At 52.3% G+C, this 25517-nt stretch overlaps 1 protein-coding gene across 1 annotated transcript in view; it reads right to left on the bottom strand.

The window, feature by feature from the left end:
- The window catches only part of CAPN15 (calpain 15), a 58138-nt gene that overhangs the window by 13527 nt on the left and 19094 nt on the right, over positions 1–25517 (bottom strand). Inside the window, 2 exon segments of the mRNA XM_080353854.1 lie at positions 200–288; positions 291–1696. Of these exon segments, the coding sequence (XP_080209980.1) occupies positions 200–288; positions 291–1696 (1495 nt within the window).

Below are 25517 nucleotides of genomic sequence, written 5' to 3' on the forward strand. Positions count from 1 at the left end.
CAGAGATTACTTGGCACCTGTTTAAAATATTACATTTCAGTGTTAATAACCAGCATCCAGCTGTTGCAGATGAAGGTCTCCTCTCGGACCCCGGACACACAATGTAGCTTGCCTGTGCCGAGCGATGCCCCAGACCCATGGGGGAGGCGAGAAGGGGTCCCCCTCCAAGTGAAGCCAGGAACAAGACCAGTTCACTCACCTCCCGGCAGAAGGTCACGATGTTTTCCCAAAGGGCTTTGGCCTCTCCCTCATCTGTCTGCCGCCTCTTCTCCACATGCATGCTCTCCGTCTCTTCAGGGGCTTGAGGCCCTTGCGCTGAGCCATGTACTGCTGTGGAGTATGGCAGGCCACGCAGTGCTTGGCCTTCAGCTCGTTCAGCAAGGTGCAAGCAGGACAAGCCCACTGGCCTGGCCTCTCCTGGCCACTAGGCAGCTGGGATGGGAAGAGGCGGGCGACCTTGCGGGCAGAGGGGGCTTTGCCACTGCAGGAGGAGCAGCTGCCCTTGTCAGAAGCCCCGCAGTCGGGGCAGCGGGAGGATGGTTCGCCCTGTGTCCCGTGCTCCTGGAAGCCGTGCAGCTTAGAGGAGCCACAGGCTTTGCACTTTTGAGCCAGGGTAGGGTTCTTGAGGGTGCACTTGGAACAGGACCAGGTGGTGAAGTCAGGGCTGGAGGGGCTGCAGGGAGTGAATCTCACCGAGTCTCCCACCACATTGATGGTGTCGCTGCCTTTCTGGGCACTGCAAGCCTCGCATTTGCCAGCCCCGGCAGAGTTAAGCAGGGCGCAGGAACTGCACTTCCAGTGGGATGGACTGACTTCCATTTCCTCTTCCAGTACACTCAGCCGCTTGTTGGAGAGCAGCTCCTGGAAGCGAGCAGCCGGGGCCGGCCTGGCCTGGCCCTGCGGAGAGCCCTTCTGCCCTCCTGTGCTCTGAGCCACAGGCTGGGAGGCTTCAGGCCCTGGCATCTGCAACTGGGGGGGCACCTCACGACGGCTTCGGGGCACGGGGTTGTTCTGGAGCCCCGGGGAGAAGGGACTGAAGGCTGGTATCTTCTGGGACTCCTGTTCCATAGCCACTGGGCCCTGGGTAGCCACAGCATCACCATCGGAGATCTCTGCAGAGACTACAGGCTGTGGGGTGGAGGGGGCGATGTGAAATCCAGCAGGGGTGATGACTTCAGGGACGACCAGCGCCTCTGGTGGGATCTTGGGCAGGGAGAGCTTGCGTGGGCCACCACAGGCAGAGCAGGAATTGGCCACCGGCGTGTTGTGCAGTGTACAGCGCTGGCAAGCCCAGCCACTCTCCAGCTCCGCTTCATCAGGGCTCTTCCCCTCTGAATCCTCGCTGCTGCTTTCTGCCTTGGCAGCCTCCTCCTTGGGTGTGCCCTTGGGCTCCACAAGCACGGCAGGCTTGGGCAAGATGCCGTTGATGACGGGCAAGGAGGAGCCGCTGGGCCCTGGCTCTGGGGTGAAGCCACATACCTCACAGGTCTCCTTGCCCAGAAAGTTCCTGAAGGTGCAGCGGGCACAAGCCCATTTCTGTTCCTCCACGCTGAGCCGCAGGATGTGATTGAGGTCGGGTTTCTGCCGGGGGGCTTCGCAGATGGAGCACTGTCGTTGGCCAACGGGGTTCAGAAAGGTGCAGCGGGTGCAGGACCACTCGCGGACGGCAGCCATGGAGCCAGGAGAGTGGGAGTGGCTGGAAGAAAGCAGAAGAAAGCGTAAGGCCAGGGCCACCCGGGACGTGGGGGTTTCACGTCTCCTGGGCTGGCATGGTCAGAACCTTGCTTCCAGGAAGAGAGCAACCAGTAATCCAGTCATTGCTCTCCAGGCACTTGTTCCTCTGGTACCAGGAACCTATTTCTCCGTGTGCACGGCAACACACTGGCTTCCACCCAAAATACTTCAGGAAGGGTATAAGAAACAGCCCTACAATCCCACCGACCCCACTCTCATGGTGAGGATACACCCTGGTGAGCAAGCACACCGCCCCTGCACCAAACCTCAACATTTTTGTATGTCTGCAGCTTGTCACCTGGAGATGACACCCTGCTTTGCCTTCTTGCTGTTCACAAGGTTGATTCTTTCCTACTTCAGTGTCACTCCAGCCCACCTCTGTTTCACTTTCTGTTCCTGTCTTTCTCCTCTCCTTTTGGCTCACCACCAAGGGCACACCAGTTATCCACAGGGGGATAACTGTGTTATCCCACACCATACACCACCAAGCAAAGAAAAGCATGTTGTGGTGTACAGTGGTGCTTTTACCTGGCTAAAGGCTTTGGGGCCAGAAGCCTGGCCTGGCCAGCCATGCTGGAGCCCAGGCAGGTCATGGCAAACTGGTGCCGGCACAAGCTCACTGACAGGTTCCGAGCTCAGCAGCAGCTCCTGACTCCCCCCAGCCTCTGGCAGAGGTATTTCTGATCAGCAAGCTTTGGGAAGGCACTGTGCCCCAGCTCCAGCTTCTGCCCAGCTTACCTGGGGAGCAGAGAGGCCACCGAGCCCACCACCAGCCCTCCGTTTCAACCTCCCCTGTTGCCTGGGAATGTCTGAATATCTGACGAGAGAACTGGACCAGCACATGCCAGAGCCACCTCTTTCCAGCGCAGAAAGTCGCAATAACGTTTTCTAGGTGGGTTTGATTTTCAGAAAGCAAAGCGCAGCACCAGCAGCACCAGCTCCACAAGCCACAGCAACCTCTGGGCTTGCAGGGAGCAGCTCTCCCTCACCGCAGCCCTCCTGGCGCTTTCAGGAAGGTAATGCCACGCTTGCACACACACTGACAAATGGCAGAAGGAATCCCGGCCCTGCATGGTGCCCTTTGTCTCCTGCATGGGGTCATTTCCTGGAGCTCCAAGCAAAGGTGGGGCTGAAACAGCTTTCTGCTTCCTCCTCCTTTGCACGAGGACAAAACAGTTCTTCAGGTAAATGTGCAGCACGAGCCTAGAGCCCTCCCTCTGTGCACCCCTGCTCCCAGATAACACAGCCAAGCCTAAAGTCCCAACCCTGAACCCAAGCTCCAGGTCACCTGTGCCTCTCTCCAGATGAGCTGGTCGCATTCCAACTCTTCCACCTTGCCCTGCTTGCCCAAGACTCCAGGCAGGGCCAACCCTGCAGGAGAAGCCTCTGAGTCCATCCCATGCCCTCAGCTCTTCCTGAGAACAGCAAATTTAGGCCATCCTAGACCAAGGAACCAGCAGCCTAAATCATGGGGGCTGCACCCCAGTGGGATGACCGCTGTCTCCCTCTCTAGTGTACCTTCAAGGACCAGGTTCAACCACAACCCAGGCTGGCACAAAGAAGAGAGAGAAGGTGTTTTATGCCACAGAGGGCAGGCGCAGACAGCTATGAGACATCGATGCAGTCCACAGAGGGAACCAGGTCCTGGCTGGTCTCCAGCATCCCGAGCAGCAGCACCTGCCCGAGCAGCAGCACCTGCCCAACCAGCTTCCCAGGGCAGGCGAGCAGACTGCATTGCAGCAGCAGGGCTGGAGGGGACAGAGGATGCAGCAAGAGCCACCCTGGGGAGGAGAGTGACCCTCTGTTTGGCTGGGTACACAAGGAACCGTCCTGGGAACACTCCAGCAGCAGCAGTTGGACCACGCTTCCAGACCATGCCCCACAGCCATTGGAACAGCAGCTCCTCTCACAAGGAGATCAGATGCAACCTTCAACTCTCTTCTTAAACATTTCTCTAAATAAAGCCCAAACACAAGAAATCCATTTTATTGCAAGAGAGATCTTGAAAATTCATTCTTGCTCATATGCCATGCCTTCATAGTTTGAACTTTACAAGGTATTTATTTACTAGAGTTATTTACGAAATCTTTACCAGCTGAGAGAAATATAAACATTGATTTTTCTGCCTGAAGTCCTACGGCTGTGAGCCGCTGCACAGTCCTCCCCCGGTTGGCAGCACCATGCCCACCGCCGTCTGAAAGGGAGATCATTCTTTAAACAGAGAAAGGGAAGGAGCTGCGTGCCCAGCTTCAGCAGCGGCTGAGAAACAAACGGGGCCATGAAAGGCACCATGATCCTGTCACATCCATTTGTCTTACTGGATGAGGTTCATCAAAGCGCGGGCATCAGCAAAAGGCAAAGCAAAGGCTGTCAGCAACCTGCGCCATCCACATCCATCCTCCTGCAGCGTCCCATCCTGCCACCCACCGTGCACTATGCTGGAGAATGCTGGCTCTAAGAAATCCACCCCTAAATGCAGATGCCGTGCTGCTCGCCGCAGAGCAGAACCCTCCAGCCGCTGATCCTCCCATTGCACACACTGCTCTCGCACCTGTGCTCCTACCCAACAGGCAAATGCTCCTGGCCCTGCAACCACAGGAGCACAAAACGAAATCTTCTTGTCTGTTCCCATACCAACACAAAGGAAAAACCAGAATAACCTAAAAGACAGAAGTAACACATGAGGGGATGGTGGGACACACTGCATCACCAGACCTGCCTCATAGGGTGCCTGCCTCATAGGGTGCTGGGGGAAGGAACACGATTTCACTTGGCTGGGCAGGCGATCCAAGCTCCAGGCAGTGTGAAGGGAGGTGGAAGGCAGGACACTGCCTGGCTCTGCCCTGCCGCTGCTCGTGCTCTCCCCAGGCTCTGATATGGGCCCTGCGGAGCTGTGATCGCTCCCTGGCCCTGCTGCCCCCATCCCGGTCCCCTCCTCTCCCCACACGATAGTTGGCTCCCACCACTGTCCGTTCCAGGGACACTGTTCTGTCGCTTCTGGGATTTCCACCTACCTGAGTTTCTCCTCGGACAGCCCTCAGGAAAACCAAAAAGTCTCCCAGAAAGGCCATCAGCAATTCCCTCAAAGGTCTGTGGCTCCCCTTGCAGTGGCAGGGCCACCAGCTCTGGCAGGAGACTTCCTTGCCCACTTCTCCCCAGGACAACAGTTACACCATGTCATGGTGCCCAGCAGCCACCCAGCTTTCCCTGCAAGCTACTGGGAGACATGCAGGAATGGGAGAAGACATGGGGTGGACATCTTGGCCTGTTCCCCACAAGCCACCAGTTCCACAGCCTCGATGACTTGAGGTGCACCAGACTGCAGACTGCTCCCACCAGACTCCTGCCTAGGACTTGTGGACAATTCAAGGCCCTGCCTGGAGCATCAGACCTAATTGAAGAGTCCAAAGATCAGAGAGGGCACAAGGCTGGAAGGACAGCACTGAACGCTGGCCCTCGGTCCATCCTTACACTGTAACGATGCACATTCAGCACATGGTGGGTTGGAGCAGCAGCCTCTGTCCCACACCAACACCTACCTCTCAAAAATTAACTGGCTGAAGAAGAAACCCAACCACAGCCTGTCACAGCTCCGTACTTCTCCCTACAAAGCCTGGCTGGCTCCTTTCCTGGCAGGCAAGAAGCCTGCATGAAGAAATACAGTTATCTCCACCATCTATTCACCAGGCCCATCTGCTGTATGATAACACACATGCTCTCCAACCCCGGAAAATGCAACTGAGATAAACATTGCCTGCCACCTTCCTGGGCGTCTGTGCAGGAGAGGAGCTCCTCTCAGAACCAGCCGCTCCACAGCCACCTGGCATAGTCACCCACCCACAGAAGGGCTTTTCCTAGGAGGGGGACCCTTTGCAGGCAGCACGATGACGCAAGCTCTCAGCAGCCAGTCGGGCTGGCAGCAGGGATCTGCTAGAGGCTCTCGTTGGGTGCACACAGCAAGTAAAGGGCAACAGCCATACCACCCACACTTCCAGCAGCAGGGACAGGGCTGGCCCCACGTGGCCATGCTCCCCACCACAGCAGCTATACCCAAGACTGGGTGGACATCAGCTGGCAAGAGACACCACCATGTTGGCAGGACTGCACCTACCTTGGCAGTCACATCAGTGTAATTATAATAGTTAAAAAAAAACACATAGAAGGTACTCAACCAAATTGGCATCCTTCAGTGTGCTGATCAGGTCCTAGGGAACATCATTGCTTACTCTGCCTTGTTAGAAGCCAAAGATGGCCACCACCAAGGTGACAGCCTCTAGAGAGGGGTGCTGGCTGGGATGCTCAGGCAGCCTTTGCAGGCAGGATCCAGCAGCAGAGCTGCCCAAAGGATGTGTCCCTCTGGACACTGTTCCTGGGAGCACAGAGGTGTCAGGGGAAGGCTGTTATCAGGAGACTCACTGCAGGGATAGCGTGGCCCTTTGATTCCCTCTCACTTTCCTCTAACTGCAGCAGGCCAGAATTGTCAGGACAAGAGAGGGAAGGACACCAGCTGGTCACCTTCCAAACCCACCTTGGGACAGCAATGTCTCCCTCCTAGCGCTCTGCTGAGTGATGAGTTTAGGAGTCCCGGCTGAGCCTGTGTGTCCCGTTGCTACAGAGCCCTGGCTCTTAGACATGGAACAAGCCAGGGGTCTCCACTACCTTTGGGTGTCATCTGGGACCAGAGGCTCCTCTGGATTCTCACCAAAGCACGGCAGGACATGAAGGAACAGGGCAGGGTGTGAGACTGGGAAGTGCCCCAAAAAACTGCAGCCGGCATAACTCCTGCTGGCAGAGAGCTGGTGGAGGGCCAAGCCTGGGTGATGTGCAGCTGAGCTCCAGGGCAAGAGATGGCAGCCAGCCCTGGACAGAAGCACCTTGGGCTGATGGAGCAAATGGCTTGAGGTGACCTGGGCACTGAAGCAAAAGATCTCAGGGCTCCACTGCAGAGCCCACACTGGTGACAGGATTATATGAGCTTGTATGAATCGCACACAGCAAGAGAATCAGGCAGTTTCTTTAAATAAAACTCCTCCAGAATGGCTAAAGCCTTACAACTTACCGCTTCAGTTCTCTGCTGCAGTAAATAAAATTAAATAAATAAGTAAATAAATAAAAATCAATAGTTCTAGTCAGCAACACACAAACCCTGAGTTCTCTGAAACAGAACACACTGTAACAAAATCCTCTTGTTTGACAACTACAAGAAAAAGCACTAGAACTTTGTGGAAGAAAAAGAAAAATCACAGAAGAAACCCGAACAAAATCCTACCTCAGTTGTCTGTGAGCTGTGAATCAATTTGCCCCCTCCCCATCCAGCTGTTTTCTATTTAACTCCTTTCAGCAGCACAGCACGCTCCGTCCCAGGAGAAGACTGCTGAGCATCTCCTGCGCAGACCTACCACATCTGCAGAGGCAGCTGGAGCAGGGGACACCCGTGCCTGGGCAAGACGGGGTGCGGAGGTCAGGACCCAGGCAGCATTGCTCTGGCAGCTGAACCATCAGCAGGGAACGTGGGCTGGGATCATGGCCCGCACGTCATGAAGCCCAGGCAAGGAGATGCTGTTGGCTGAGCTGACTCACTCTTGCAGAGCCAGGCAAGGGCTGGTAGGCTGGACCAGGGGAAGGTTGCAGCAGATACACTGGCAGAGCAACACAGAAACACTATGAACAGGGACTTTCCACTTTTTATGAATTTCTATAGGAGAAAAACAGTCTCTGATTCACACTTCTAAACCCTGAAGGCTACAGAAACGTCAGCAGCTCTGTGATCTGTCATCATACAACCAGGACAGGTTGCATCAGTATTTCCAAATCCCACCTCTCCCACTCCACCAAAGTGAGACAAAAAAATAACACAAGCTTCAGTACCAGTGACCTTCACCCACAGCTTCAGAGAGGTGCAGGCAAAAATAAAGCACCAGAAGGGACCTGTCCCTTTGCTCTCTTCTTCCACTTCACACCAGCACAGTTCTACTGGGCATGGGCTGAGATAGCAACAAGAACCTTCTCTATGCTCACTCGTGCTGTCTCGGAGGCTCATATCAGAGCAACCATATGGGGCAGTGCCAGACAGGCCACTGCAGTGGTACCAATGTGTCCCGAAACAGGGGTCCTGGCTGGACCTCTCCACCTGTGAGCAAAAGCAGCACCCCACTGCCAGAGAGCATGGAGGATCCCAGGATAACCCAGGTCAGAAGAGACCTTGCGGGTCTCCAGTCCAAACTCCTGCTCCACGCTGCATCTCTTAAGAGATCACAGCAGGTTGTTCAGGTTTGTACAGTCTGGTCTTGAAACCCTCCAAGCATGGAGACTACACAACCCCGTTGGGCAGCAAACTCTACTAACTGCCTCTCCTTGAGAGAAAATGCTTTTCCCTATACTCAGTCTGATCCTCTCCTGTTTCATGCTGCGCCTGTTGTTCTGGGTCCTCACACCAAGTACTGCTGCGAAGAGCTCGGCTTTGTCTCCTGGATGATGTCTCTGGAGGTACTCGTGGACCTCCAAAGCCTTCTCTTCTCCAGTCTGAACAAGCTCAGCTTCCTCATCCTCTCCTTGCAGGGCATGTGCTCCAGCACCCTGACTATCTCAGTGCCCCTCCACTGAACTTGCTCCAGTTTGCTGAGGTCTTTGCTGTACCGCAAAGCCCCAAACTGGACGTACATTTAGGAGTTCAAGCTGCAGTCTCACTACATCTCACTGGCTTGCACTCCTGCTCCCCTTGCACAGCACCAGGGAAATGTTTGGTACTACAGTGCAGAATGGGGCTGGCAGCTCATATCCTCCACAGTGAGGAGGTAAATTAATCAGGTGTCTCATTCCAACAGCTCCTTCAGCCAAGACTGGAGCTGAGGACACTGGCTGCACCATTCTCCTTGTTCCTTCAGTCTGGTGGAAGGGAACCACAACAGCTACAACTACACAAATTCCTGCTTTTGTTAAAGCAGTTGATGAAATAAAAGCTTCTCGATCCTGAAACATTAATTTTTCCATGCTCTAGAGCTTTATCATATATTTATATCTGCTCTCACTCTTTAGAGTCAATCCAGGACAAATTGTCAGCTAGTTCCCAGAAACACAGCTCAGATAGGGGAAGGAAGAACAGTTGAGGGAAACAGCCCATTCCACTTCCATGGCAAACTCTCCTCTGGCCAGGACACCCCTTCTTTCTGCAGGTTACCTCCTCCCAGCCCCAGCACAGTCTCAGTGCTCCTGACAACTACATGTATGCAGAAAATAGCAGTTTCCACTGGTAATAACTTGCAATGAGTTAAAGCAGGACAAGTGGATTTGTCCTATTTACTAAAGCAATGGTGGCAGAGGAAAATCACTAATCAAGGGAGAAAATAAAAGGCTAATTCTGCAGCAGGAGACCAGGCAAGGGTGAGCACTTGATGGTGAAATGGGCCATTAAAGATCCCGCAACACCACATAACCCTCCCCAGAAGGTGCCAAGAGACTCAGGTAGACACTAGTGGTTTTCCAAGCTGATGACACACTCCAGTGTCTGGGAGTTTCTTATTCCCATTGCACCAAACCCTCTAGAGGGTTCTTGCACAGTTTCTATTTAGCTTGTACTTTTCCCACACCAGACACAGCTCTGCCAGCTCAGATGTGCTCCACTGGCCAGCAAGAAAAGAGGCTGCGAGTTTTAATGAGAAGTTCTCAGGGGAAAACTGAACTCTGCTAATGAGAAGCCTGAGTTAAAAGAACAACCAAACAACCAAAAAACAAAAACCAAACACTGGCCTCAGATGTACGGAATCAATTCAGCAGTATATCTTCTGGCAGCCAACAAAACCACAGAACACGCTCTCAAACTGCAGCTTTCCCTGCAATTTTCTTTGCCATCACCTCCCAGAAAACAGGGCTTGCTTATCTCAGAAAAGACAGATGTTAAGGGTGAGAGGGGACATTTTGCTGTAGGACAGAAAAGAAAGGACTTCCAAGGTAAGGCTCTGCAAGCACAGCTGCTTGCAAAGGATGCAAGTTAACAGAGAACATGCTCCTCTACCCTTCACTGGCCACGGAACCTGTCAAGAGTGCGGTGGGAAACAGGAGGAGGGCAGAGGCACAGCTGGGACTGGAGCATCCTGCGAGCTCCTGTCACATGCCCCAAAGCCTGGCTTTGATGAAGGAAGTTGAGGAGATGATCATCACTTGGAGAATCCTCTTTGAGAGTGAAATCTCTGGCTGAATTTGGCCAGGGAAAAGCAGAGAAGGAGCAGAGTCTTCAAAGGCCCACCTGAATATATGGTCACTGGAGTTGCAGACCTGATGCCACTGCAAGAATGCAAAGCGACACACGTCTGGAAGCAGCATGCCTCCGCTAGCTTTCCTCCAGGGCTAAGGATATACAGGCAGCGTTATCCTAAACTGATGGACTGAAGACAAGCGACTTTTATCATTCTTCATATAAAATCATTAAAGCAGAATCAGAGTCTGGAAGGCTTGTCTTGTGAGAAAAACAGGCCATGTATCATTAGCCTTTAATATACCTTAATTGCTTCGGTGTTGTAAGATACCAATTTTCAGAAGAAAACCAGTTTGGCTGGCAGAGCACTGTGCAGCACAGGCATGCTGAGACAAGGCCATCCTCAAAGGTTCTTTTGCTAATGAATGGGTTACCCAAACCTCTGCCGGGGCAACAAGAAGAACCCCTGGGGATACGAAAGGAAGAGGCAGACCAAGTATTTCAAGGAGGCCAGCAAAGTCCAAGCTCCAGCTTTGCTCAAACGTCAGGAGCTCTTGCAAGCTCTGGGTTCACCAGCCTTTGATGAGGGACCAGGTGTCTCACCCTAAAGAAGAACCTCCTGCACCTACCCAAGATTATTGGGACACAGGGCCCAGACAAGATGCTCAATGACAACATGACCTCTTCAAAACTCGGGATGGAGGCATGGGGAATGTGCTACACTGGCACTCAGCCATGCCAGATCATCACAGGACAGGCTTTGCTGCAGTAAAGCTGGCAGAAGAACAGCCTGGGAAGGTCTCTCTGGAGCCCCAGCCCTGGGGACAGCCACCAGCACAGCCCCAGCTCCTCTCAACCTACACCCTTTCTCATTAAGATCAATTCCAGTCTGTTGTTATAATTAATAACCTCATCTTGCTTCCCTGCATCCAAGCATGGGAAATCTGTGCAGTTGCAATCACAGTCCACTTCAACAAAACCAATTTAGCACAGTGCTACTGCTGCCATCATACCCGGACTCAACTACTTTATTTACCTTTTCTGTACCTCACTTCTGGGTATCTGGGGAAACTAAGAGCAAACAATATCGAGGTCAAATTGCACCTAAGTATTATACTAAGTGATGAAAATTTGTATCATTAACTCAGACCAGCACTGTCCTATGTATATGCTTAAACGGGTTCAATAAAGTCCGAATACACTGATTTGGCTCAAGGTCGTGATGAACTGAATGGCTTCAACCCATATCTTGCCTTACTTTGACTACACTACACCAATTTGACTAAATCCACATACAGTGGATATTTGTACCACTTATGAGCAGATACACAAAGGAGGTATACCAGTTTTATAGGTTTTTGTCACAGTTGCATGAAATGGGCACCCACGGAAGCTGCAGAACATCCTCTTCACCACGTCTTTTGCGCAGAGAAACAGAAAGACAAGACTTTGCTATTGAACGCATCACTGAGACCTAAATGAGACTGATATACCAAGGAGAGATATCCTTGCCTGTTCCACCAAGGATGTGTGTCACTCCCTCAGATCCAATGGTCAAGAGATCTTCCTCTGAGCTCCCTCCTCTGTTGTGGCCTCTTAACTATCTCTCTTGCAGAATAGCTGCTCTGCCCCAGGTGCTGCCACCAGCCCTTGTCACCAAGCCCAGGGGGACATCTGCTATCCATGCACAGCCCTGCAGCCTGGACACGGGAACGCCTGCCCGGTGCCTGTCCAGAGACAACAGGGTGAGAATAGCATCCTATCAATGATTATCTACGGTGCTCGGGTTGGAAAGAGTGGGAGAAATGGCCAGAAGAGCTCAAAGTGTAAGGATCTCAGATGAAATGCAGGAGGGAACAGACTAGACGTCATTTCTTAAGACATCTTGTGCCTGGAGAGCATGGCGCGGGACAGGATTGAGGAGCTGAGGGTGATGCTCTGTGAGCAACTCCATACCCCCACATCACTCCCAGAGCCAGTGCCACCACCTCAACTCCAAAACACCACCCTGTACTTTCAGAGAGTAAATCAAACCCCTTCTTCCCAGGATGAGAAAGAAATTCAAAGCTATTTGCTGTCTTTGAAGCCTGAAAGGCAAAATACTGCTGTTGGAGGATGGCACACAAGGCTGGAGGGGCCACCTGTCCCCTTGCACGGCCCTGCAGGGGTGATGTGAGCTACCGCAACACAAGCACAACCGCTGGGAAGGAGGCGGGTGGGCCCTGCCAAGCTCCTTTCTCCTTTTGTCACACCCGTTCCCAGCCCTGCCCGTCACAGCTGCCCAAGGCAGGCCACTATTTGCTTGAGAAACAACTCTCTTTTTCCCTCATTTCTCCCTGAAAAAAAAAAAAGAAAAAATCAAGGCATAGCTCCAAGGTGCAATTAAGAAAAAAAAATAAAACCAACAGTAATCAAGAGCTCAGGAGCATTTGGGACAGAGGGAGGGAGAGAAGAATCGTGTTTCCCTGAGGTCTGACAGTAAGGAGCGCTGGGCTGTAGCCTGGCAGAGCAGGGAGCAGAGCCCCCAGCCTCCTCCTCCCCTTCCCGGGCTTTACCTTGGCCATCATCCCGGCTCCTGGTAGAACTGCTGTTGGGCATTTTTCCTGCAAACGAGGAATCTTTTGGGGGCCCAAGCCCAGGCTGCCAGGCTCTGCAGCAGCGCTGTCCCATACCAGGCCACATAGAGCCCTTCTTGCAGCTGCCAGCCACGCCTGGGGCACCACGAGTGGGACCTCGCACCTCCCGGCAAGGCAGAAGGCAGCAGGGCACTGTGGTGCTAGTGGCTGCCGGGCTCTCTTCAGGATGATTAACAGGCCTTAATGGAAAGCTAAGCCGGTCCTGTGCCACAGGAAGGCAGCTCATGCTTAATAACCCAGCCAATGGGCTTTGCACAGATCTGCAGAAAGAAAGAAAGATTGCCAAGGGTCAGAAGCAGAGAGTGGAACTCTGGCAACTCCCGACATCCCTGGAGTTCAGCCTACAGTCAGATCAGGAGACAGTAATCAAGCTACCACAGCCACGCTATGAATGTCATCTGGCAGTGAGGGGAAAGGCGAGGATGGTGGTTGCTCCCAGAGCCACCAACCAGCAAGTCCTGCTACCTCTCATGCTCGAGCAGCTCCTTTGGTGACAGGAGATCAGAAGGCAGAGAGCAAATGTGAATGTCCTCTCTTCTACTTCAGGCACCACATCTGCAACCCCTTCAAAGAACACCTATCCAGAGGAATATCTCAACACACAGAGCAGAAAGAAGCCCAGGGCAATGCCCCAGATGAACTGGGCATTGGAGTTCGCACACATGCACGCTCTCCTCCTTCCATTGAGTCCTTGGCTCCAGACACAATTTTGAGTGCACTCACAATCACTGCCAGGTGCTGGAAAAAAAACATGCATGAAGGCTTGGTGCAGCCTGCTGCACTGGAGCCACATCCCTCCACGCTTTACTGACCTGGGGTCGAGGGCTTGGTCCCACCTGGGCCAGCATGGAGAGCAAAAGCTTTGAACAGCAGTAAAACCCAGCAGCCTCACAGAGAGCTCCAGCTTTTGCTGCTCCTGCATCACCCGCACCTTCTCCACGTCTGTTCCCCTTCTCAGGTTATCTCAGGTCAAGCAGATGAATGCAAGACTGCACAAAATTTGTTGCTGCACCAGCTGTGGTTTTGGGAGCCTGTTGCCGTTGCTGCAGCCAGCGGGCTCTGCTCTCCTTGAGGCTTGGGGGCAAAAAGAAAAAGGGAGGGAGAAACCGCCTCAGGTGCTGTTCAGATTCAGGGTAAATGAACCAGCATCTCCTCCACGCAATAGGAGGATGAAGCAATTTATTCTGACAAACGGTGGAAGCCCGCAGCGGGGTTGGCCCTTTCTGTCAAAGCTGGTGTACCACACTGAGGCTTACGTGCTGGAGCGGAGAGGGGAGGGTACCAGCAGTCAAGTGATATATGCATCACTCACGGAGGGAGATGATCAGCAACTCAGAAGAATCAGGCTGCAAAAGATACCTCCCTACCCACTGTGTGTGCCAGCCAGCTATCGCTGCGTGTCCTCTGCACCCGGGGCTGCCCGCGAGCAGCTGGGGCTCAGGGCAGCACTTGGACACAAAACCCTCAGCACGTGCCTCTCTGGAAGGTTTATGTCTCAACCCTTCAGCCTTGAGAGGGCGTGAATGTTTGGGCACAAGTGCTTCTGGGATGAGACTCAGTTTTAAGAAGCATCCAACAATGTGGAACAGGTGAGATGTTCATATTTGCATCTTGAGCTTATAATAAGTGAAGTTCAAGTTGGCTGTGGAGGGTGCACAGTCAAGTAGGACAGGAAATAAAAGCTGTTAGCTGGCAGGGGACCTGTAAAGGTGTCTGGATTAGCCAAGAGAGAACAGGCAGCAGTGCAGAAGACTCCTCTGGAAGCAACATAACTCCAGCACCCACTTGGTCTCCAGTGAATGCACAGATATGACCATGTCCTCCTTAGCTTGCAACACCTGCCCAGCTGCCAGATTCCTTCTTTTCACAAAGCATTTGTGGAGGTCTGGGCAGAACTAGAAATTACTTTCCCACTGCAGCCTAAGAAACATCACCAGCACCTGAAAGAACTAAGAGTTCACACCTGTACACACTTCTATATGTGCATCTGTGCAGCTGCGTGCCTGCAGTAGACAGTGGTGCTTTGGAAAGCCTTGGATTCTCCTTCCATGGGGCCTGTTACCTAGACAGCAACCACGGCACTGACAGACCACAGGTCCTGCCCAATCACTAAGTCTAAGATGAGTCCAGAAATCAAACATGAATTTCTCAAGTCCTGGCAATGCTCCGTCATCATCCTCTAAATTATTCCTACTCGATAGCATAATGATTTCCAGACCTTTGGGTCAATGCAGACCTGCTCTTCGCAAGCAGTAATAACCAAGTGTGGGAGCGCACACTTGCCTGAATCCCAGAATAGAAAGCAGCTGGAGTTGCATCTGAGCACTGCCAACAGGAAGATGAAAGACTTTCAGACACTCCTCTTTTTCCGCTGACACCGTCTTTATAAGCTCTTCTCCCCGCTCTCCACTACCTGTACAGCTCCTTTAACTGATGATTTTCCACAGGTGGTGAAGTTCCAGATGCTCCTGAGAGGCTTTTCCAACTTAATTTATTATATTTAAATAACAGAAGCATGTGGTTTATTACAGCTATCAAAGGGTTTGCATATGTATGTGGGGGGAATCTTAAGAGAACAAAACATGCATCTGAGCCTGGGATTCAGAGGTACCAGGACCTCCAAGCATCCACTTGACACCAGCACCTGGCCGCAGAGAACCACCTCTGTCTGCACACATCACACCAAGGGCTGTGAATGACCTTCTGCCTCCTCAACTACATCACACTAGGTCCTTCAGCGCTAGCGAGGAGATTTATACCAGCCCAGGAGATCATCAGGACTCCTGTTCCCTTTCTAGAACAGCTGCCATTCCCTGAATAGGGTAAAGGTCCAACCTCCAGGACATAGCCAGAGATCGTGTTAAACAGGATCTAACCAGGAGCTGAAGCAGTCACACATGGCCCTTGGGAGCAGAGGATTCGCGCTGAATCAAGCTGTGGCTGCTCCCTCTACAACCAGGAGACCCCTGGCTAAGGTCAGACTCGGTGTGCCAGGCACTGCCTGCCTGCAAGGACCGAGGCAGGTGGGGAGCTCCATGCTTCCTGCAACCTCGGAAGCCCCTTGGGGTCTCCGTTATCCCAATTTCACTAACAAGTCAGAGCAGGCTCTGTGCATGAGCTGGGTGAGCCCAGCTCAGAAAACATACCCTGCAATACATCAGCCCAGCTGGGCAGCCCGTCCCTTGGGGCAGGAAAGGACTCCAATGGGGAAAGCTGTCCCAGAAACCTGCTGACATGTCCTGCACCCCAGCTGCAGGAGAAGCAGCCGTGGTACCACAGGAAGTGCTCAGAGACTTGGGCATGGCAGTTCTTCAAATAACGGTCTTGATCATCCTTCTCCAGGGCCCTGGAGAAGCGGAGCACAGGCTGTTCTTTGAAGGAGGACCCAAGCATGGAGGCACAGAAAGACATGAAGCCCTTCAGTGCTACAAATCTGAGAAAGTGGGAAGGAAATAAAGCACTGATGGGGCTGATTTCCATGGTTACATTTTACAATAAAGACTTACCTGCTCTCAGCAGGGAGGGGAGGAGGCGAGGAAAGGAGCAGGAAACTGAACTCATTAAGCTGCTCTCTCATCTGAGGAGCTGGGACAGCTTCAGCAAGGAGGGTAGACTCCTGGGACCAAAGGACACTTCATTCCCCCCATTTAGCTACCCACACCTGAGGTATGTTTGAACAATCACTTCAAAGGCAGATCCCACAGAGGAAAGAAAGCTGGATGAAGAGGAAACTCTGCTTGTTTTCGTTTCTCTATCTTTAAGCCAATTAAGGAATTCTTTTTAAGTGAGGGTCTGCAGTCTATCTCAAAAGAGACTGTGCTCCCTGGAGAACAGAGCTGGGCAAGGGCGAGGCGACCATCTGGAGCCAGAGCCCTGCAGTCCCTGACACTGCAGAGACTGCTCGCCCCATGCCTCTCCTCTGCAAAAATCCCACTTACTCCAGACCCCCAAATCACACTGTTTTCTGACACACGTCTGCAGCAGATGCCTTTTCCCTTTGCACTTTGGTTTTCTCAGCGGTGCATCACACAAAGAACAAGACTTATTGCCATCAGACAGACCTATCCTTGCATCTTTCAACACTCGCCCAGTTTGAAGAACGCAATGTGGAAAATGCCTTTGAAGCTTCACAGAGAGCCAAGAAGAGGCTAAGATGAAGGCATGGGCTGTGTTTTCACTCTGCTCTCACAACACCCGGCTTCAATGCAGAGCAGTCAAGCTGAAGCATGGGGAGGAGTGGGCTGCAAACAGGCAGAACACTGATCCGAGGAGACAGTACAGGCAGCTGGGAAACACGTTTGCCAGGACAAGTGACTCCTGGTTTGGGACTCTGTATGTAGATCCTTTGCATGAACCAAATAGCAAAGGTTTTGCCCTTCACACACCACATGAGGCTATTTTCTGCCATTCTTCCCAGCATGGCCTGTAGAGGATACAAGCATTCTGTGTCAGAAAACAGAAGCACCTGCGTGTGCAGGGTATTTTGAAAGTACAGGTCTATTTGCCCAGATGAAGACCACCTTCTATTATCTTTAAGAATAGCGAACAACTTCAGATGTCACACAACTGAACAATGGCATTTGCGACTTGTGCTAGCATCCCTTTTACCCCGTGTCTGAGGCTGTTTCACGCCACTTCCCAACACATCAAGTGGTAGCACTGGAGGCTGGAGTGGGAGAAGAATTTTTGGGTTTCCCAGGACTAGAGAGATGTGAGACCAAGGCTAAACATGCTATGGGCCTGTAACTGGACAGAGCCAGGAAAAGCTGATGGGACTGTAAACCAGGCACGCTCAGGACCTGCCCATAGCCCTTCACTCCCAGTGCAACCTCCCTCTCACGTCAGGAGGCCTGAAGAGGAGATTTACTGGTGGCCGTCAACCCGAATTGCTGCTCAGCTAAGATTTATGTTGCCATTTGCAGTGCTGTTAATATAAAATTGGAAGAGTGGTGAGGGAAGAAAAAGAGAGAACGGAAGAGAAGGGAGGGGAAATGAATCAGGAGCAACAACACAGCCCCACAGCTGTCTGCTCCCATCTCTCACATCTCCATTGAATAAATCACCCTGCATTTCCAGCTGCTGTGCTCCAGCCTTCAGTTCTTGCAATGCTAATACCTGGGCTCACTTCACAGGGGTGCACATGCAGGGTACGGTTAACAGAAATCCATCAATCTCCACAACAGCTGAAGCATCAGGCTCAATAAATGCAGCAGGAAGAGAATGGCACGAAAAGCCCTGGGCATCCGCAGGCTGGTGGCTGGTCCCAGGACTTCCACACTGCAGCCTCCAAGGCTCCAGTGGACAGCAGAAGGGACACCTCCATGCCAAATGTCACTCCCTGCCTTCTACCTTCTTGTTCTAGCACTGGTTAAACACCATTCCTACCTGCTGAGCTCAGAGGTGAGCTAAATTACTCCCTGTGCCTCCAGGAGCTTGCCAGCTTGGCACACTAGACCTGCAGGAAAAAGGGTGAATTCATGGATTAATATTCCTGTGTGTGCAAAGAGCCACAGAATTCCCTGACTGAGGCTCCCACTGACCCCTCCTCCTCTGAGGACAAGCCAAGACAAGGTCACAGAACCCTGCAGCTTCTCAAGGGATCTTGGCTCTGCTCTGCAGGACTGGATGCTGACACGTGACCTTAAATATATATATATATATGTATAAAATCAAAATTTAAACCTCTCTAGTGAAGTTTAACAGGGCAGCTTCCTCTTGACACCAGAGAAACTCCCTGCCCTGAGCCTGCTGCTCTGTCCCATACTGCTGAAACCATAATGAAATTCAGAAATATATCCAAGGAGACTTTGGCTTTTCAACACCTCTTTGCAGAAAGAGCCAGGCCAGCCTCAAGGAGTTGCACCTCATTATAGAAACCACCACAGGGCAATTCAATGAGAGGCCAAAACACACCACTGGCTGTAGGGGCATCAGTGAGCTCTCGAGCCCTGCTGCTCAAGCGCCTTCTCATGGCACTCCACCCAGCAACTGAGTCCAGTTCCATCTCGCAGGGGAGCAGATGGGATCCTGTGCACAGGCTGAGTCCCACCAACAGCAATGGATCTGTTTGCGCATCTGCAGCTGACCTAGACGTGTCGCTTACTTCTCTTTCTCATGTGCCTGAACTTTAGACAGGACAATTATCAACAGTTTCCAAGAAGCTCAGTGGTATAAAACATGCTGATCGTACTGTGGTTCGGCTGCGAATGCTTCCTCTTGCACAGCCTACTTGCCATTTTCATTTCCTTGCACTGATGACTTCTAGGCCAGTCCTGGGACAATCTTCAGTACCTGAGTGCCCATATAAACTATCCTGGATGTGCAGAGCAGCCCCAGATCTGTGTCCTCTGTGGCAACAGCATCCAGTACAGACAGCAAGAGGTGCTCCTTCAGCATACTGCAGTCCCCACCAGCCAAAAACCTTTCCCTGCACCTTCCTCCTCACTGGCACCAAGTGAAACGTGGCAGTCAGCAGTGCCTTGCCACCACCATGGGCAGTTGCTATGTCACAGGAGACCACCCACTGGGACACCATCAGCAAGCCAACGAGCTCCAGGGTGACACAAGACCATTGCACAACTCCATCGAACAAAGGTTCAACACAGGAACCCACATTTGGCCTCAGAGCCAGTCTGGCATTGCTGCCCACTTTGAAAACTGCATCTGTTTGGTTTCTCTGGCTTCATGGAGACAGGGAGGAGGATTGGGTGTGTTATATGGAGCTGGAAGGGCTGGAGGCAGAGCAGAACAACGCTGTGCTGGGCCAGGCTGAGCTAGATGTCCATGCAGCACTCCAACCTGCTCCTGCTCTTCAGGTCCTGTCCTCTGGAGCTTCTGCCACCTTCACCAAGCCAGCAACACATCTGGTCAACTCCTTCAGAAGTCAGGCAGCAATTACCAGGGAAGTCCCTACCAATTATACTGTACCCTGGAGGCCTCTGGATGCAGTAATTCAGACTGTGGTACTGTAGAACTGTTTACTGCCTCATAAATATGACACATACTTAAGTTAGTGCTTTGACAGCTGGAATCTAGAGGATGCTCCTGGCTTGAGCACATGCAATTAACCCTACTGTGTCCATACGACACAGAAGCATCCTGCCACGGCAGCAAGAGGACGTGCTGGGGCTCCTCTAAGAGCCCAGCATTCCTTCCCTGCAGCAGGACACAGCCCTTCCTATCAAGGAGGGCAGCTCCCACTCCCACTTAAAACTCCTAAACCTCTTCAAGTCTCACACACTCTCACAAACATCTCTTGGGTAACCTCAGCACACATGCTCCTTAAGGACGACTTGAAGGACTTCACTAGCCAACCCAGGGACACGGGACAGAGAGGAGAGAGAGTGTGTGTGCCCTGCCTGCAGCAGACCTAAACGCTGCACAAGACAGATGGGTCCTGTCATCTGCTGTGCCCTCCCTACCACGTCACCACAGCCAGCAGTGCCTCCAACATACACAGTGAGCCAGCCAGGGGCTGCAGCGCCCACGCCGCCATGCCCAGAAGATGCAAAGCATCTAAATATTTGCTGTAGGAAAACACAACCCAAGGAAAACAGGTTTGCTAGGAGATTCTTGACGAGGTGTGTAAAGCAATGATGTGCTCAATGCACATCACTGCATCTGCCACGGAGGCTGATGGGCAAAAACACAGCAGCATCACTGATCAGTTCATTCTGTGCCATGGGCTGCAACCTTGCAGGTCCTGCAAAAAACAAATCTTTTCCCCACTGCAGAAGCACCAAGTGTTTCCACATTTGTCCCTCTCCACAGACGGACACAACAGCTCTGGGGTAAGGCAGCAGAAGTCTCAGCTCCTCAGCAGTAAAGGTTAAAGAGGACCCATTCACCACATCTGGTGGCACAGGTCTGGTGAGAAGTCCCAGTGCTGCATGGGGCATGTGCCAGCCAACACAACAGCTCTGAGTAAAAGGTGTCTCCTCCTTGGTGTCCCAAGGAATAGGGGTGAAAAAATACATATCCATGCATACACACACATATATATAGTTTCACTTTTCCAAGGTAAGCAAATTAAAATCAGGTTTTCAGGAAGATGAAAGATCCTGCTCGTGTCCACCTTCTCCCAACCCCACAGCTGGGGAATGCTACTGAAGGCCAGGGGGTCTGGACACCCTGTCTTCTCCCCCTCAAAAGGTGGAAAGACCCAACCTCCTAACATCTTTTGCTCCAAATGCAGAAGCCCAGCTGTAGGTAACGACAAGCCCCAGTGTGCGATACTACTGCAAGTGCTGGGAGCAGCAGGGCCTGAACCCACGTGTCTGGAGACAAAGCTGAACTTGGAACTGCTCTGGGCAAGGGCAGGTGAGGTCCCTCCAGCTCCCAGCAAGCTGCTGACTTGGCAGCCTTTAAGCACCTGCAGCCCAAACTCTCATCCTGGCCCCACGCACTGTCCTTGCTCTCCTGCTGATTGTCCCGGTGCCGTTCAGAAGTGCTGCGGGCTGCGTTCACACTTCAACTTTCCTTCTGGTTTGAATGTCCTGCTGCAGCCTCGTAAATGCCATCTGTAATGCAGGAACGTCTTCTTTCTCTTCAGATCAGTTCTTCACGCCTCCTCACAGTGACCTTCAGCACACACTCCTTGCAGGGATTCAGTGATGCTTGTGAGCACGGACGCCGTGACACGCACCGGCTGGCACGGGCTGCCGGCTGCAACGCCGGTGCCTTGCCAGCGCCAGGCAGAGCAGGAAGGCTGGCAGGTGGCAGGGTGAGCAGCATGGGAAGGTACTCAATTCCAGTAAAAGCCCAGGGCAGTTTTTTGAGGAAAGCGTCTGGTAAGGCTACGTGGGTGGCCTGTGGATCCCTGCGCAGGAAGGGGCAGACACAGCCACAGGTTGTCAAATGCAAACAGCACCCAGCCACAGCTTCTCTCTCCTCTCCACATCCCTTGAACAACTGCTCTTCTGTTCCGGGCAGTCGTGCACCAGGAGGGCTGTTTCATCTGAGGGAACAAAGGCCTGCAGAGGGTTCGTGGGGTACGCTCCCCTCCATCTCCTCCACGCACCAGCCCCAGCCCCAGCCGCGATGGGATCAATGCAGCCTTTCAGTGCCATGGCCAGCCTGGGGCTGGGCGCTTGCAGCGGGGGGTGGAGGCAGACGAAGGGAGATTGCAGCTCTGCGTGTCCTCCCGTTTCTGAACCATGTTAGTCAGACACCGGAGCCCAGAGCCACTGGTGTCAAACTAAATTAAGTTACTGGTCAGAGGAATCCGGTATGTGCCTTTTGCAGCAACCAGTACATACTTTTGGAGGAAAGCAACAAGCTCCAGAATGAACCCAGAAACATCTGCACTGAACAGCTGGGAGGGGAAGGGAGCTCCCTACCTGCCCCAGTGGCAGAACGCAGGAGGCTGTTCTTGCCCTCATCCCACCACTCACAAGCCTCTGACAGCAGGAGCATGAGGGTAATGCATGTCCATCTCCCTCCAGGACAGATGCTGTATCTTAGGTGGCCTTGTAGTTTCCACCCTAGCTCTTCCGTGAGACCCTGGGAGAAGAAAAAATACTCTCCTCATACACACTTTCCTACATCTTCTCCTTCCTCGCAGCTGCTCAGCCAGGCTCCTGAGCTTCCTGCTGTCATCATATCCATCCATTAGCTCCTTCTGGAGGACCTGGACTGCTTCACAGCTACAGGCTACACACATGACACCTCTCAGGGGGTGCAAGTGATCTGCCACAGAACACTAGACCAAGCTCCTGCCTCTGCAGCCAAAAAAAGTCAAGGGAGCAATGCAGAAGGGTTGTTCTGGAAAAATCCCTGCTCTGGTTCCTCTTAAATAAAAAAAGAACCAAACCCAAACATCACCTACCAATCCCTTTCCCACCCCACTCCCAGCATACTTGCATCTGGAAACACACTGCTCCCAACAGAGCATCAAAGGGCTCTGCCAGGCCCTCCCACCACACATTGCTGCAGCACAGAGTACAAGAGGCTTCCTTCACAGCAAAACCGCATCTCCAGAATCTCTTCCCAAAAGAGATGAAGAGGTGAAGACTATGGATCTAGGCACGGCCAAAGTTGGGTGCTAACCCCCTTCCTGCTGTGTGGCATCCCGAGAGCACCACAGCAAAATTACCCAACACCTGCACTTGAAGAAAGAGCTGAACCTACAGGGTTCCTGGGGAGCACGACTGCTCAGCTACCACAGCACCAGAAGCACCCCAAAACAGGTAAAGGTGCTGCTCTCCCTTCTCAAGGTTGGCACTATTGAAGGGACAGGTCTGCTGCTCTGTGCTGTGACAGTAACACTCCAGGTGAGGGGTTCAGGCATTTCTGTTCAGATTTTAGCCAGCCTCGCTGGGTAGGATGAGCACATGAGCTCTGACTGACTCCCTGGTCTGGATTTTGCCCTCTTTGGAGAGGGTAAGCGGGCAGGAGAGCTCTGTTACCTGCACCTGTGGGAAAAGGAGATGGGGAAGGTTAGGGAGTAGACAAAGAGCAAAGGGAGAGTTTGAGCATCCATTGAGAACTTCAGTCTGTGCTGCTCTGTGCCATCCTCCGAGTTGTTCACAGCTCCAGAGCTATAAATAGCCTTAATTTAAACAACTAAGAGGCTTTGTGAGTGAGCGGACTGCTGGAGCAGTCAGCATGGAAAGTGGATGGGCAGGGCTGGAAGCCTCAGGCAGATGAAACAGCATACCATGCTGCCAGCTCCTTGGCACCGCACACTTTCTAGAGCAAGGCATTATTCCAGCTGCTGTGTGCTTTGGTGAGAACTGGCAAGCAAACAGTTACAAGCCCAATGTTCCCATCAAGCAGGTATCCACGACAACCTGCAGCATTATTAGTCTACCAAATCCCAGCTGAACTCGATGCCACAACAATTTCCAGAGGGAACACAACCCACACAGGGATGCATCCACCTCACTGCAGCACCTGAGGGACACGAGCTCCACTCTGGTGTCATGAACAGGCGTGTCCTGCATATCAGAGCTGATGTTAGCACCACTGTGGTTTGGAGGAGTGGTTTCTTTTTCCCTCCTCTGTGGATATAGATTCAGAGCAAATTTTGGCTGTCCCCAGGTTTTTCACAGCCACACACCTCTGTTCTTTGCATGGACGCCTCAGGGGGAGAGTTGAACGTGGACCCCAGAGGTCCCTTCCAACTTCGACCAGTCTGCAGTTCTTCCAAGGTGCAAAATCAGCTCTCTGAGAACACCCAAATCCAAGCAGGTTACTGACAAAAAACCAGAGAACTCTGCCTGCTCCAGCCCCCAGGCCCAGCTCTGTTGGGGTAACTGTACCCCAAAGAGCACAGACGCAGCCCCACCTGAGGCTGAGGCCTGACCTGAGGTTCCATGACAGAGAACAGAAACAGGGAAATGCTGCAGCGTCACCTGATGCTCTACCAGTAGCTTTTCTTCCCAGACATCTCACTTCTCCTCTGGGCCTTGGTTTCCCCAACACGGAATATGCCCTCTGCATCCCTGGAGATGTTTAAAAGATGCATAGATGAAGTTCTTAGGGACATGGTTTAGAGCTGGACTGGATAGTGCTACATTAACAGCTGACTCAAGGATCTTAAAGGTCTTTTCCAACCAAATGCTTCTCTGATTCTGTAACAGTTCTGCTTATGCTGTCATTGGAGGTGAAGTGCCACAACACACTGTCCCATTATTAACATCTCCACCAGCCTAAAGACAGCTCGAAGACCCCAAGACAGGACTGTGTGATGCTACCCAGCAGTTCTGACTTGCTGCTTTTCATGCATTTAAGCCATGGAGTTCCCAAACACCAAGGCCACGGATGCCTTGCTCTGGGTTTCTCTCCAGAAGTAAGTGGTACTTCTGGGGAGCAGGCGGGAGGCGCAGCAAGTGCCCTCCCACCAGCTGCCAACAACAAAAGCGGTTCTTGCTTCTCTCGAAAAGCAGAGGGATTTATATATTTTTAGCATTTTAAAAAAACCAAACAGTCTGTTTCTCCCTCCACAGTTATTGAGGCCCAGAGGTATTTCATTCTGAAGAGGTTTTTATAGAAGAATACAAAGCCTTTGCAGAATGCTGCGGGAAATCCCAGAAAATGCATATTCTGGAAAATGAAACACCTCAGGGAGATTCAGCCAAACAGGGTGTTGGGCAGAGGCGCTCAGATCCAGCTGCACAGATCTTGCACTGGTTTTCCCAAAAGCCTCTCCTGAGTCGAAAGAACTCGAGCACCCCTTAGTGTCATGAACCCTGCGCACGCATCCAAAGCGCTGTGCACCCCTGGGACGCTGCTGGCCCAGCAGCCTGGTGCTAACACGTGCTCAGCTCCAGCAGACACTTCAGCACAGCAACACCGCAGTCCCAGAGGGAAGGGCCCCACGTCTCTGGTCATGCAGAAGGCAACCATCAAGATTTTGACCAGGACAGGACCTTGTTGTCTCTCTTTACAAATGCTGGGGAATAAAGACTAGGTGAACAGAAACACTCCCTTAATCTCATCTGGGTGAAACTTCAGTGCTCAAATTCCCTGCGAAGCCCTTACAGATGTGGAGGGCTGCCACTTCCAGCGGCAGCAAGAGAAGCCACCACAAGCCCATAGCTCCCAAACCGTTCACCTGCAGCAGCACCAACAGAGCTGTGTCGGTCAGCATCCAGCCTTGCTGCTCACAGCTTCATGAAGGGTTTAGCATGTCGGGAAGCTCAGCTGTGATGGGTCTGTAGGCTCAGCTCAAGGCTCTCATCCAACAGCAGCTCGGGCCAAACACCCTTAAGCACATGGGCAAGGTAGTGTCCAAGGGGACTTGTAACTAAGCCAGAATTTGTATGGCTACACATAATTACCAAGAATGTATTTAAAAGCAACACCTTTGCCCTAAGATGATATCTTGGCAATAAGATCCCTCTAACTAAAATGCATATAACACTTGCATATAACTGTGCAGCCTGGTCCAGAAGAGACCAGGGACTCAAATCTGGATATCACAAGTCTACTGTTCCTACAGACTCATTTTTTCT

The sequence above is a fragment of the Nesoenas mayeri genome, assembly GCF_963082525.1.
Source record: "Nesoenas mayeri genome assembly, chromosome: 15".
Taxonomy (NCBI): domain Eukaryota; kingdom Metazoa; phylum Chordata; class Aves; order Columbiformes; family Columbidae; genus Nesoenas; species Nesoenas mayeri.